The following is a 14,682-nucleotide window of genomic DNA, read 5'->3' on the forward strand; positions in this document are numbered from 1 at the left end:
CCTCTGGTAATCAGGAATGAATTTCTTGATGGGGGCGGGGAGGCGCTCGGAATTATGAATCTCCCATACAAGTTGAGCCTAAACATGTTTACTCAGAAGTAAGCACTGCAGCTATCATAGGGAATACCATCCTTTCATATGTGCTTGCTTTCATATGTTTGCTAACTTGGAGACTGAGCAGATTTTCAACGATAAATAGGTGCTGTGACCTAGACAGATACAATTTTGTTTGCCTAGGATAGGGTCAGAGAAAGGGACAGAAACACACATAGATTAGAGAGAGCGCACCTAGCAAATTCAGTGTTCAGATTGTTTGGAATGGAACTGGAAGTAAAATGGCCGGTATCAACATTCTCTTATTTAAATCAGTAGCATAGCTGCTTTTGGGATACAGTGCAAAGTTCTGCCCACCCTTCTCCAAAAATTCATTGGCATGAAAAAAGGGGGGAGATAAAGCTATTAGTGCACCTTCCCTAATTTGGACAAAAGGCAACAAAGAAGGGGCATGATAGTGGCTTATAAATATATTAATAGGATGAGTGAGGTAGAGGTGGGTAGAGAGATAACCCTCCCCTCCCCCGATATTAGAAATTGAGGGCAACTAATGAAAGGGAAGCACTGTGTTCCACATCTGCTGTCAGAGGCAGCATACTTCCAAATACCAGTTTCTGGGAATCACAGGTGGGCATTGTTGCACTCAAGTCCTGCTTGTGTTCTTGCCTCAGGCTTCTGATTGGCCACTGTGGGAACAGGTTGTTGGACCAGATGAGCCATTAGCCTGACCCAGCAGGCTGTTCTTCCGTCCTTATTTCAGAGAACAAACGGTGATGGCCAGTAACAGTTTGGAAAACACAAATTCAGGGATGATAGGTCTATCAATGGCTATCGGTCACTTTGAACTTTGAAGCCCAGTAGTCATATACCTCTGATTTTATCCACCAAATCAAATTTTATCAGATGCACAGGAAATCTGAAAAGATTTTGTTTAACCAACCTTCAATTCAGCGAGTAAGATCGTACTTTTTTCCAAGCTGTGGAACGATGAGAAAAGCTCTTGGACTTGAGGGAATTAATCGGTACACAAAACAAAATAAAAAATAGGGGTCACTGAAAGTGTAAGGTAAAGGATCCCTGGACGTTTAAGTCCAGTCAAAGGCGATTATGGCGTTGCGGCACTCATCTCGATTCAGGGCAAGGGAGCCGGCGTTTGTCCACAGACAGTTTTCCAGGTCATGTGGCCAGCATGACTAAACCGCTTCTGGTGCAATGGGACACCATGATGGAACCAGAGTGCACAAAAACGCCGTTTACCTTCCCGTTGCAGTGGTACCTATTTATCTACTTGCACTGGCATGCTTTTGAACTGCTAGGTTGGCAGGAGCTGGGACAGAGGAATGGGAGCTCACCCCATCGCAGGGATTCGAACCACCAACCTTTTGATCAGCAAGACCAAGAGGTTCAGTAGTGTAGGATACCCAGTCCCTGGCAATTGTGAGCTTAAGGTCACCCTACTAAGAACCAGATCAGTTTTGTTTCTTGGATACTCTTCCCTGGGGCTATGACAATTTTCTAGCTCACAGCTAGAACAGGGAATTCTAATGAAAGAATAAATTTATTTATTAAGCTTATTTTTCCTTTTTGCTTAGAAAGCTTTATTTCTCAATAAAACTTTTTTTAAAAGCTGAACAATAAAACAGGAACCAACTTGGCAAGTTTTCATTCCCACCATAATCTGCTGATAAGTGGCAACAAACACGTGAGCAGTTACGACATGTTGAGCCTGCACAGAGAAGTAAAATAGAACTCCTTCCATCATAATTTAAACTCACAACATAAAATAGTGCAACCTCTCTGAACCAAAGAGCTCAGTTTCCCTGTATGGAAAGCTACACATGTGCAGTACATACATAGTGGAGAATTTAATGTTTCAAGGCAAGCCAGCTCTGAAAATTAATATGTGCCAAGGAGAAGTTATCAGTCCCTACTGTGCCATTTAAATTTTTAAAATTACTTTTTTTAAAAAAACCAATTTAGTTCTGTCCACCTCCAGTCACCCCCCCGGCCCCCTAATAATTGCTTAAGTAGGCTGAAATATTACAAATTTTGTTTACTCTGTTTTCTTGCTCCTCTTCATTTCCTGCTTAGCTTTTAATGAGATGAGATTGTCAGAAAGCCGTATTCTTCACCAGGATGCACAGCACACTAAGCAATGAGTGGCCAGGACAGCCAGAGTTCAGTGCCCTAATCATCTTCCCCAAATTTTAATCCCACTTGTCCCACCTTGAGATGAGAAATGGGGACTTGCATCTCCCTGGGGAAGATGAGTACAAAGTACCTTGAGATCTCAGGAGAGTTGCTCTCCTTGTTTCAGAGCTATCTCATCATCTGGCAGTTTGTCCACTGTGGTGGCAGTGGCAGCAGCAGCAGCAGCAGCAGCAGCTGCTTGCAAGACAGGAGGCACCCCATCAGTTCGAACATTGCCCTGTGGCTTTTGGCAGAGGGTCACAGCTATGCCTTCGCAAAGCCAGAAGATTGGGAAAAGGGGTTCTGTGAAGATCGTGTTGAAAGTGTGGAGGAGTGTCATGTTGTCATCCACGCCATAAAAGGATAGCACTCCTTGGTTGCAATCCAACCACACCCCAATGAATTTGCACACGTGCCTTTTTATCTTAATGCACTCGGCATTGTGCCAAGCCATATAGCAGTCTTCCTGGACGTGCAGGCCCCAGGAGAGTTTATCCAGACCAATGGTGAATGTGCGGCCAGCCCGCTTCTTCCTTGGGAACCTTCCATAAGCCACGCCAATGATGACAGAGTGGCCAGATAACTTGACTTCCCAGTAGCAGCTGCCCTGGCTGAAGTTCTGGGCACACATGACTTGCCATGGCTCAAACCTCTGTGGGTCTTTTGGCCTCGACCCCCGAATACGTTGAGAGTGATGGCACTTCCGGTTCTCATCGGACAACTGCATGTATTGGTTAGCTGTGGTTGGATCAAAGGTCAAATTCTGCTGAGCTGCAGGAGTGACAAAGGTATCAAAGTCAGGTGGGAGAAAAAACACCTGGTGTATTTTTAACTGGCTAATTCCTCTTCAGTTAGAGAAAAAGGTCCCCCATCCCTAATATCAGGCATGTCACGGCTTTACTGAAGTGGCATTTTGGCAATTTCATCTGTTGTTTTCTCCTAACAGAGCTAATCTATTGTCAACTCTGTTCTAAGAACGAAATACCAACTTTTTAGTATTGCAGGGCATTTAACCAAAGCAGCAAGGAGAAAGTATCAGTGCGCACTTGAGGGAGAGTGGAAGTTGGCTTTAGAGGCGTCAAATAAAAGCCAAGGGAAGTGGGTGCCTTCCATTTCCTTTGGAGCAAGATCTCTAGGATTGGCAGGCTCTGCTTTATTTAAACATCACTTTTTGCTCACAATGGCCTATGAGAAATCCCTGCTCAGTGCCAGGGTGCCTGTAAGGGGTGTCAGTTGTTGTCAGCAATGCAACATTCCCTTTGATCAGCCTTCTGCCTAAATAAGGTTAATGGAATAATTATTTCCCTCAGGGATGCAAACCAGAAGCCTGGGCAAGGAAAGTACACAGGCATTATGTGCAAGTATATACAAAAGATTGTGCCTTGTCCATTGGCTCTGGTCCACAGATTTCTGAAAGGAGTTACTAACTGTTTGCGGTAGTTACCAGTCCTAAGTGCTTTCTCTTTGATCCATGTTCCACCCATGTCAGAAAACAGGAGCTGTTCCATTTATTAGTTTAACAGATAAATTGTGTTCTTTGTGATTTAAGTGAACATCTGCTCCATAGCTTCCTGGTTTCCTGCTAATCTAAGCGCAAGAAGCTTCTCTTGAACAAGGAGGATCCTAGAGATCTTAACAGGGAACTCACCCAGATGTCCCCAAAAGCAGAGTTGGGCAACTTGGTCGCTGACTCCTCCACAGGTGTGTGGGAGACAGTGAGAATAAAATGCAGAACTTATAGGTCTGCATCGGCTGCCTCCAATATGGCTCCACAGTTTTGCGAAGCTTTTTGAACTCCTGGATCTGAAGGCACATTTATGCTTCTTCCTTTTTTAAAGGACTACTGATGTGGGAAATTGCTTACTTGCATGAGCAGTGTAATGTGGGAGCAGCAAACTCTTGCAATGTTGACTCCTTTGCATGAAAAACAAAAATCGCGGACTGCCTTAAACAGTATAGGTGCTGTAGTGGGAGCCAGCACAATGAGCCCCACTAGCGCAGTGTGCCCTCCTCAATCAGCTTGGGGTAAGGGTAGGAGAACCCCCACAACAGTGCGCAGGAGAGGAGAGATCATTCCAACAGGCAAGCAAAAATGCTTGCACTGACAAGTGATCTCCTCAGCGCTAGTTTGAATTCCACCCCATAAGTGGAAGGGAAGAGGAGCTACATTCTTGTGTGACTTTGCAACTTCCATGCTATGCTGTTCATATGAATAGACTTGTTTATGCGAGAATTCCTCACCCGCCTCAGGTCAACCACCACCAGGAATATTATTATAACCAACAGAACACGCACACACAAAGAAATAAATCTATGATCCTGACAGAGGACCCAAAGGAAGCAGCTCTGAATATATTTATGCACTTGTGACCCTACTTCCCTTTTTTAAGTAACTGCGTGCAGCCCAGAAAGTCGCTTACCTTTTAAAAAAGACATTCTTAACTCATTGTCTGGAAGGCACGGTCCGACCCTTCTCACAATTACCTTTGGCTCCGGTGAGACTGCCGAGTGAGAGATAAGCAAGGAAAACTTAAAAGCAGGAAGGAAACTCATTTGCCTTAAAAACAACGATTTCAAAATGGTAGACAAGTCAAGACTCGGCAGTGAGTTGGGGGAGCCTTTTCGGGAGGGGTGAGGACAAGATACACAGGCACCAAGGTTCAAAGCTGGCCTTTGGATATATTTTAAAATATTTCTCTTTAAAAAGGAGAAGCAGCAGCAGTGTACTTAAAGGCATCCCACAGTGTTATATTTTTCTTCATAATAACCAGACACTTAGGTGCTCCCAAGGCATAATCTCTCATGGTCTGAAACAAGACAAAGCATAAATACTCTCTGATGTATGATCAAATTATTAAAGTTTCTAAAATCACTTTTCTGTGTGCAGCAAGCTTTACAATTCTCACCCTAATGCATCACAAAAGACCACACTTGTGGACTGCTGTGTATGCGTTGTTTGGTGTCATGTAGGTGCAAAAGGAAGGGTTTTCTCCTTTGAGGGCAAGATTCCTTTAGGGGCAATCTGTTGGGGGGCTACATGCCACTGGTGGGCAAGGCTGGAGCCAATGGTGGGCCCAAACCAATGATGAATGAGGTGCTCTCACTGCCACCCCCTTCCGCTCCCCGCCCTCCTTGGTATCATGCTGCTCACCTTGCCCAGGCCCATTATAAAGGGTTGCCTCCAGGTCAGGAGCTGAAATGAGTAGGTGAAATCCAGATAAAGGCCACATGTTCTGGCCCAGTTCAGAATTTCAGTTTGCAACAAGCTTCAGTTTGCCTTTTCATCCAAATGTGGGAAACTGTGGTTTGTGCAACGGCAGCTTGTTCTCAAACCAGGATCTGAAGACAGAATCAAATAATGGCTTTGAATCCTGATTTGAGAACAAAACCACAATTTCCCACGCTTTTTACAACTAGAAGCAGACACTTCTAATCTCCTCCTCTTATGGTCAGAGAAGGCTGGGAAATGGAGGAGGAAGCGAATGAGCCTCAGGCTTGCTGTAGCTTGTCCTTGTAATGACAAACTGTGGTTTGTCATGATTACATCTGAACTGGATCCTACTTTCCTAGGAAAACATTTGGGAATAAAGGACTTTATAAGATTTTAAAAGTCTCTCTGAGGAGAGTTTTGTGGACGACTACAGAGAAAATTGGGGTAATTCTGGCAGTACAAATCTAATCTTTCTTTCAGAAAACTAAGCACTGTCATTGCCCTACTATTCCTCTTCAATATGGAAATCTATCAAAATAAATACTCCCCCCTTTACTGTAGCACTTAAACCTCCAGCCGCCTTTATTAGAAAGAAAACTGACCAACCGGCTTTCCACAGGTGATCTTTAATTTTTCACCACTCCCTAAAACAGCTGAATGATTACCTTTTGTTTCAGTCATTGGTGGACTCAAGGAATTTGACTGAGCCTCTTGCAAAAGCCTGGAAACCTCATTGAAGAGTACAGTGACAGCATTCACATTGCTGGCCAAATCAAACTCAACAGGTGGAATAACTTCTAAGTTGCCAAGAGGAGGAAGATGATGCAGTTCCTACAAGGAACAGGAAATGTAGGAATCACAAAAGTTTGACTGTTGACTTACATGAATGGGGTTTAACTTCAGCTTATGTAAGTGAACTGGATTGATCCTGAAATTCTTTAGGTGGCCACTTACATATTGCCAAGCAGGAGGAAATGCATCGCCAAAGAAGGGAACAGATGAACACAAATTTGCATAAAATATGTTAATATATGCACATTTGGAGAAAATTGCAATTCATTGAAATAAAAATAAATTGGGAAGACCTTAATAGCGTGACCTGTGTCCCTGATCAGTTTGCTGTCCAGATGCAACTTCCAAGCCCCTGCCTCTCCATTGTGGTTCATTATCTCTTAACTGGACTTGGACCAGCCAGCCCTTCAAGCAGAGGTAGCTATAAAGCAGGACACACGCTCCCCTCCCCACTTCTTTGCCTGCCTTAGGGGTCCCCATAGCACTTGCTCAGAAATCCAAATGTGCCAAGAGCACGCTGGTGGGTCCCTTTTGTGACGCCACTTTGAGCACTATGTTGAAAAACGAGTTTAAAATAAAAGCAAACTACAGTGGTACCTCGGGTTACATACGCTTCAGGTTACAGACTCCGCTAACCCAGAAATAGTACCTTGGGTTAAGAACTTTGCTTCAGGATAACAACAGAAATCGTACTCCGGCGGCGCGGCGGCAGCCGCAGGAGGCCCCATTAGCTAAAGTGGTGCTTCAGGTTAAGAACAGTTTCAGGTTAAGAACAGACCTCCAGAACGGATTAAGTACTTAAGCTGAGGTACCACCGTAAAAGCAAGTGTATTCATTATATATTTGAAGGCAGTGGTGTGCCAGGGCATTCTTGCCAATCTGAGACTGTTCAGCTCGTAAAAAAAATTCAGAACAGAAAGGAGGACAATGGCACAGCAGCCTTCTGATGAGAAAACCACACAATTCCCTGCTGCTGCTGGCTACAAAATGTTGCTGTGAGTAACCAACTGGGTAAAGCCATTTTGCTACAATAACCCCCTCTCACGGCATGAATTGCCTGTCTCTCTGAAGACAGAGGAATTCCCCCCCCCCGCCAGACAGTTCAACTTCAGACATTCCCCCCTCTGGCATGGTGGGTGATTCACATTCTAAACTCTGCTCTGGAGTTGGCAGCCAAATTGTTTTTCAATTGTCTCCACTTGCTGACCATTAGGCCTAGCTAATCCTTTTTCTCCTCTATCTCCTAGCTGAGAAGGCTAGAGAAGCGCTTATAATTATGAAGAGTCCCACAGAAAGGTCTAATCTCAGTTGCATGCTGTACACAGGACGTGAAACATACCACTGCTCTCTTAGCTTACAATGCAGTGCAATGCTGGGGGGGGGGGGAATCCCCACTTCACAGAAAACTTTTAAGGATAAGAATTTGTAGCCTCACTGGTGTATGACAGGACTTCCACACTTCAAGAACTTCTGAGGGTCTGGGACTATCTTTGCATTCAAAGCATATCACTGTTAAGAATTAAATAAACACAGAACTCCTGCATGCCAATGGTTGCCAAGGTTCAGAGGCTTAGTTATGGTATTCAAGATACCTTCCAGTTAAGAGCTTGTCAGCTGCCAGGAAAGGGGAGCAGAACAGGCAGCAACTCCCACTCTGTAATACTAAGCTATGGTTTATTTTAGGGGTGGGGAGCCTCTGGCTTGCTGGCCACATTTGGCCCACCGGTTCTCCCCGTTTCGCCTTCCAGGACATTTCCCCAAACCACAGGTGTGGGGCACATAGAGATTGAAGGGCGGGGAGTTCAATCCTGCTTGGTTTGGCTGTGTAAGAAATCACTGGCACAGCCGATCCCTTCAGAAAGCAGAATTGAATTACTTGGAGTTCAGTCCTTCATGGTCACTATCTCTCATCCATGAACCAACTTTAACAAGTTGACAGGACCACCCACCTATTAAAGCTGTCCCCTGGGAGTGGGGATATAAAGATCTGGCCCAAATGCCATCAGTATACACATTACATACCTCCAGAAACGTCATATCATCAGTACAAGTGAGCAGCTCTTCTGCCTTCTCGTTGCGCTGGGTAAGCCCATCCAGTTGGCGCTTCAGCTGGTCCAAGTTCTCTTGCATTTTGCCAAGTGCAGCATCTTGCTCTCTTTCAATCTTCTCCACTGTCTTCCTCTGGCATTCCTTCAAGGCTTCCACAAGAGAAGCGAACTTCTGCACAACTCCAGATTTTAACTTCTCCGAGGAACCCTGGATGAAAAAGGAAGGGCAACAAAATACAGTTGTTTCCACTGTAGCTGCCTCTATTTCCCTTGCTGCTCTGCATTCTGTTGGGTACTAGGTGTCCCTCTTAATGGAAATAAGAAAAGAAAATGTTGGGAGGCAGGCAAAAAGAGAGACTGTGATCCTTGACTGGCTAGCAGGGGCTGATGGGAGTTGTAATCCAGAACATCTGGAGGGCACCGGGTTGGCAAAGAATTCACTACAGGTCTGAGCTGTTAGGAAAGGGACACAAATGCAGAAGGCCCACTTGCTCATTCAGTAACTGGAGTTTTAGCCATGATGGGTACCAAATGGGGTCAATGGAGAGCAAGCACTTCCCATGGGAGGCACTTTTGTCATTATGATGCTCTCTGTGGATTCCTTACCTTGATGTTGTCTATCCGCTGCTCCAGTTTCTGAATTGCTTCTCTGATAGGCTCTGCCTCCTTTCGAGTTTTCTCCAGGGTTGCTCTTACGGACTCCTGCCAAAGAGTTCAAAATAATTTAACAGGCAAGCACTTCAATCTCACCTAGCCACACCCGGCCCCTGCATCTCACCTTCCCAAGAGAGGCGGCAGATTTCCCCAGATGAATCTTCCAAGATTCATTCATCCCTTTGGAAAGACTCCAGAGTTCTGTTAATATAACACCCTATTAGATTGAAGGTAATCAGTGTAGGCATCAAGGTAGCCAAGTTATAGGAAGTGGTAACTCACTGAGGATGTAAGAAAGGGCCATGATGTCCAGAATAATCCAAACCGTTACGTTTGTATTGAGCAGTGCTGAACTGCCTCACCACACGAAAGCCCATAGGCTATGATTTGGGTCTAGCAATGTCTTCCAGTGTATATTCAAGCAAAGGATTCTTGCTTGGTATTGTTACAGCAAAGTCGTTATGCCCTAGCTAGCCTTAAAATGTTTCATATCTATACAGTGGTACCTTGGGTTACAGACACTTTAGGTTACAGACACTTCAGGTTACAGACTCCGCTAACCCAGAAATAGTACCTTGGGTTAAGAACTTTGCTTCAGGATGAGAACAGCGGCGCGGCAGCAGCAGGAGGCCCCATTAGCTAAAGTGATGTCTCAGGTTAAGAACAGTTTCAGGTTAAGAACAGACCTCCAGAACGAATTAAGTTCTTAACATGAGGTACCACTGTACGGCAAGCGATGCCTGCTTTATAACTTTCATGGCTTTTCCTACAGAAGTTGAGGAAATGTAGCTTGGTGGCAGCACCAAGAGTTAATGTCCGGCCATCCCTCATATGGAATGAATTAAATCTCAGGCTACAGTGGAGATAAAGGCCTTACTGCATCAAACCCATTATTATAAAGCATTTGGTATCTGAGAAGAGTCGTGAGTCAATCAGGCAGACATTCAGCAAGTGAAAATTTATCCACTGCAGCAAAGCTGAGATTAGAGCAATATACACAACCTAGGCTGTCTCTGCGTCACCAGTGGGCATAGCCGGGGGTGGGAGGCAGTTAAATCGAGTAAATAAATAAAAATACTTAACTAAAAGTAGAAATTGTAGAAGGATTTTGACTGGTTTTTCAAAAGAAAGTAATTTCTGAAGGCAGCCCTGTTTAGGGAAGTTTTTAATGTTTGATGCTTTATCATGTTTTTAATATTCTGTTGGGAGCCGCCCAGAGTGGCTGAGTAGACTCGGACATATGGGCGGGGTATAAATAATAAATTATTATTAATTCATCATCATCATCATCATCATTATTTAAAACAACTGTTGTTGAGACATTTCATTCCAAATCTGAGACAGAGGATGATGACCGGTGAGTGTTCTGCCCCCAACAACATAAATCCTTTAAGAGTAAGGTGCGCACCACGGCAACTACAATGTGCAGGGACATGTCCCACAATCCCAAGTAACTAATGCACCAGAGGGAATGCTTAATTTTAAAATGGGGTGCCCGAAGGCTCCTTTGGCCAGCATGACACCCGTCCATCAACAGGCTGGTCCCGTGCAGAGTGAGAGATGCCCAAGATTGGCAGACAAAATTAATGGACTATGCAGAATTGGACAAAATGACAGGAAGGATTCGAAACCTGTGGGACCAGAGATTTACAGAAGATTGGAAGAAGTATATGAATCATTTGAAGAGCAACTGTAATCAACAAATTACGCTAGTAGGACTACAAGAAGTTTTGTAAGGAGAAATATACAAAGTGTTACAAAGTAGAAAAAGATAGAGATATTGGTTATGAGTTTGAAATGTAATAGGGAAGATGAGAAATGCATACTGAGAGATTAGATTGGAAAATTTTCAGACGGGATTGACGAAAGTCAAAAATTTGAATAAGATGTAAAAGTATGTTTAATTACTGTTGAAAATGATATGTTAAAAAAACTAATAAAATGTATATATATAGTACAGTGGTACCTCGGGTTAAGTACTTAATTCGTTCTGGAGGTCCGTTCTTAACCTGAAACTGTTCTTAACCTGAAGCACCACTTTCGCTAATGTGGCCTCCTGCTGCCGCCGCCTCACTGGAGCACGATTTCTGTTCTCATCCTGAAGCAAAGTTCTTAACCTGAAGCACTATTTCTGGTATCTGAAGAAGTGTGCATGCACACGAAAGCATACCAAGAACTAACTTAGTTGGTCTTTAAGGTGCTACTGGAAGGAATTTTTTTTGTTTTCACTATTTCTGGGTTAGTGGAGTCTGTAACCTGAAGCGTATGTAACCCGAGGTACCACTGCATATAAAAAAAGAGAGATGCCCAAGATCACAGGAGTTTGTACTGTGTACATACAGTGGTACCTCAGGTTACATACGCTTCAGGTTACAGACTCCACTAACCCAGAAATAGTACCTCGGGTTAAGAACTTTGCTTCAGGATGAGAACAGAAATTGTGCTCCGGCGGCGCAGCAGCAGTGGGAGGCCCCATTAGCTAAAGTGGTGCTTCAGGTTAAGAACAGTTTCAGGTTGAGTACGGACCTCCGGAACGAATTAAGTACTTAACCCGAGGTACCACTGTATATGTTATGTTGCCATGGCCCCAAGTGGCCGGCTCCGGAAATGCTTCTGCCCCGCTCCCTGCTTACTTCTTTGGCTTTCCGCTCGTCCTCGGCGAGGGCCTTGCCGTGCTGCTGACACTCCTTGAGCGTGCACACGCAGCAGATGCCCCGCTTCTCCGTCTGGCAGTACAGCTCCAAGGGCCGGCCGTGCCTGGGGCACTTCCTTTCCCGAGCAGCGGCCGCCTGCTCCGTCCGGGAAGCCGGCCCGCCATCTTCCTGCTTGTGGAGCAGCTCCACCAGACTGTCGAGCAGGACGGTCTTGCTGAGCTCCGGCCTCTCCGGGAAGCTCTTGCGGCACGAGGGGCAAGTGTAGCCCGCGGCGGCGGGCCCTTTGCCCTCCTCTCCGTCCCAGTGGTCGCAGATGCACTTCTCGCAGAAGCTGTGCCCGCAGGGCACCGTCACCGGGGTGCTAAACGTATCCAGGCAAATGCAGCACGTCAGCTTCTCCTCCAGCTTCTGCGGGTCTGAGGAAGCCATGGCGCGCGGCAGAAGCGCCACTTAAAAAGCCCAGAGGAAAAGAAAGTGAAACCCAGGGCCGCCAAAAAAAGGCCGAGGTTGCTGGAGATGGCTCAGGAGAAGGAAGGGCTGGGCCAAATTAAGGCGCATCAGCCCGCAGGCTCTTAAAGAGGCAGGGAGAGCAAAGATGATTGGCATCTCCTTTCCATGCAAGAAAAGAGTTTTGAGTTTCTGGCTCCCTTGTCCCCTTTTCAAATACCACCCGCTCCTCTGACAGGACAGTGCTGGATATACGTAGAAACTAAACAAGCTATAGCTTAGGTCCCCACTCTCTTGGGGCCCCCATTTTTTTTTAAAAGAAAAAAGTGGATGTACCTTGATAAAATACATACAGTGGAACCTCGGGTTACAGACGCTTCAGGTTATAGACGCTTCAGGTTACAGACTCCACTAACCCAGAAATAGTACCTCGGGTTAAGAACTTTGCTTCAGGATGAGAACAGGCGGCAGCGGGAGACCCCATTAGCTAAAGTGGTACCTCAGGTTAAGAACAGTTTCAGGTTAAGAAAGGCCCTCCAGAACGAATTAAGTTCTTAACCTGAGGTACCACTATATTTTGTTATGTGCAAAGGGCTTTAGATACCTATTAAGTCCATAAATTAACATATAGCATATATTCAACACAAAAACAGCGACAATTTGTTGTTAAAGGACAGCTGGACATATAAAGGGCCCCATTGCCTTCAGTAGCTTAGGGCCTCATCAAACCCAAATCCAGCCCTGAGACAGGAGATCTGATGACGGGCTTCCAGTTTCTTTGCAGGCTCAGTTGAAGGTGCAGCAAGATCTGTGCTTCATTTAGGCAAGTTTTTAATGTTTGATCGTGTTTTTAGTATTCTGTTAGGAGCCGGCCCGAGTGGCTGGGGAAACCCAGCCAGATGGGTGGGTTTGGTGGTCGTTTCACAGACTATTGATCTGTACACCACTACTTTATTCTTCTGCTGCCACCAATTTTGTGGGGAAAATCCCAGGGATCCCCAGTGAAGTACTGAATCTTAGGTAGTTAACAACGAAGATTAAAGTTTATTTCAAACACAAAAAAGTTTTAAAATATATTTGAAACACTGTCACTCTCTGAGCCCCACATCCCACAGCTTCACCCCACTGCCAACAGAGAGAGAGGTTTTTGTCTAGACTTATCCTTGCCTGTGTCTGGTTCCCCCCCCCCCCCTTGTAGGCATTTTTTAGGAAAAGCTCTAGATACATGTTTTTAATTGATGTGCTTTTTGTGATGGGTTTTTAAAACTTTTTTGCACTGTTATTCCATGCTATCTTAGCAAAGAAATTGATTAGCCTCTATTAGGTAGTGCACTCCAGGAAACCAGAATGGCTGTTAGGTTTCACATTTGCTATGAATTTTTTGTTGTTGCTGTTGTTATGTGCTGGTATTCCCCTTTCCTGATTTATTATGTTTTATTGTTGTCCCTCTTTATTGTGAAGTCTCTATGAAACTTGTGCTAAAACAATATTTCTTTTTAATAAAAATTGCTATGAAATACTCCAGCATACACTCGTCCAACACAGAATAGTTGTCTTGAAAGATCTATTCAAGAGTGGCCAGGCAGATAGATGCTGCTGAAAAGCTCACAGGGTATGATGGCAACAGTTATCCTTTGATATATGGACATTTGATTTTTAATTGTAGCACTACTGGTAGATCTATCCTCCATGAATAAGTCCATGAAGACTTATAAAAGCTATATAGACCAGTATCCATCACAAAACCTTGGAGCAATGAGTTCTACAATAATACACTGCACAAACACGCTACTGCCAATACATTGTTGGATGATCCTCTTGTATTCTAGTAATGAGCTTTATTCCTCTTTACTTTCTCAACAGTGGTCATGATTTTAGAAACCTCTAGCAAGTTCCCCCCATAGTGATTTTCTAAATTACAAAAGCACAGTCTCAAATCTTCCACCTGTGAATTTCCCTCTGCAGCTAGTTTTAGTTGCCCTTTTCTACAGGATGCCCAGCTCTGTAGTAGAGATGGCAAACCTTTGGCCCTCTAGGTGTTGGGACTCCATCAGTCCCAGTAAGAATGATTGTCATACAGTGGTAGTTCTGCATCCCTGCTCTACAAGTTGCCCAGGAGGATAAGGCTATCAGTGGCTCCTAGCCTCAATGGCTATGTTCTTATATTCTTGATAATATTACTTTTTAGGTAGGAAAATAGCCAGACTTTATGCCAAAATGCAGGACTGTATATATGATGCAGTACTTGTTTTATCCCAACCCCACCCTGATTCCTGCAACTGATTCCTGGCAGAGGCTCTTGAGCGCTGACACTTTCAGTAAGTTTTCCATTATGATCCAAAGCTTGCTTTTTTCCACACATACTTACACTGAATTTCTTAGCTAGGCTGTTGCCAAAAGCCATATGGAGAGAGTAATTTATTTCCCATTCTTCACAAGACACAGTGATTTTTTTCACCCTAAATAATTTTATTTTGCCTATAGACCTATCTACCACATTGTCCACCCCATCTCAATATAAGTTTATGAGTGTTAAATATCACTAAATAAAATAGGGGACTCAGCTGTTTACGATCTCTCTAAACTCTGCTTTCCCAGATTTCCAAATTCTCTTCTTTAAAAACAAGCATGC

At 44.4% G+C, this 14,682-nt stretch overlaps 1 protein-coding gene across 2 annotated transcripts; it reads right to left on the minus strand.

Annotated features, from left to right (window-relative positions):
- Positions 1-1,625: 1,625 nt before the first annotated feature.
- On the minus strand, positions 1,626-12,489 carry TRIM65 (tripartite motif containing 65). 2 transcript variants are annotated; one of them, XM_077924215.1, is made up of 7 exons: positions 11,583-12,489; positions 8,902-8,997; positions 8,270-8,503; positions 6,121-6,286; positions 5,396-5,437; positions 4,665-4,745; positions 1,626-3,015 (listed from the first exon to the last, which is right to left on the minus strand). In XM_077924215.1, the coding sequence occupies exons 1-7, from the start codon at positions 12,030-12,032 to the stop codon at positions 2,345-2,347; spliced, it is 1,740 nt and encodes a 579-aa protein (XP_077780341.1). In that variant the 5' UTR covers positions 12,033-12,489; the 3' UTR covers positions 1,626-2,344. The 2 variants fall into 2 exon arrangements, with proteins under 2 accessions (XP_077780341.1, XP_077780345.1); XM_077924219.1 differs by lacking the exon at positions 5,396-5,437 and having other exon boundaries at positions 11,583-12,485.
- Positions 12,490-14,682: the final 2,193 nt, after the last annotated feature.

Source organism: Podarcis muralis, chromosome 2 (assembly GCF_964188315.1).
Source record: "Podarcis muralis chromosome 2, rPodMur119.hap1.1, whole genome shotgun sequence".
NCBI classification, from domain to species: domain Eukaryota; kingdom Metazoa; phylum Chordata; class Lepidosauria; order Squamata; family Lacertidae; genus Podarcis; species Podarcis muralis.

Excerpts from the sequence above, each read along its gene's own strand:
- TRIM65 (XM_077924215.1), bottom strand. The coding sequence starts at position 12,032 with ATGGCTTCCTCAGACCCGCAGAAGCTGGAGGAGAAGCTGACGTGCTGC. Across the intron at positions 6,287-8,269 it reads ATGATATGACGTTTCTGGAG|GAACTGCATCATCTTCCTCC; the intron begins GTATGTAATGTG and ends TGTTCCTTGTAG. Across the intron at positions 4,746-5,395 it reads TTATAATGGGCCTGGGCAAG|TCTCACCGGAGCCAAAGGTA; the intron begins GTGAGCAGCATG and ends CTCACTCGGCAG.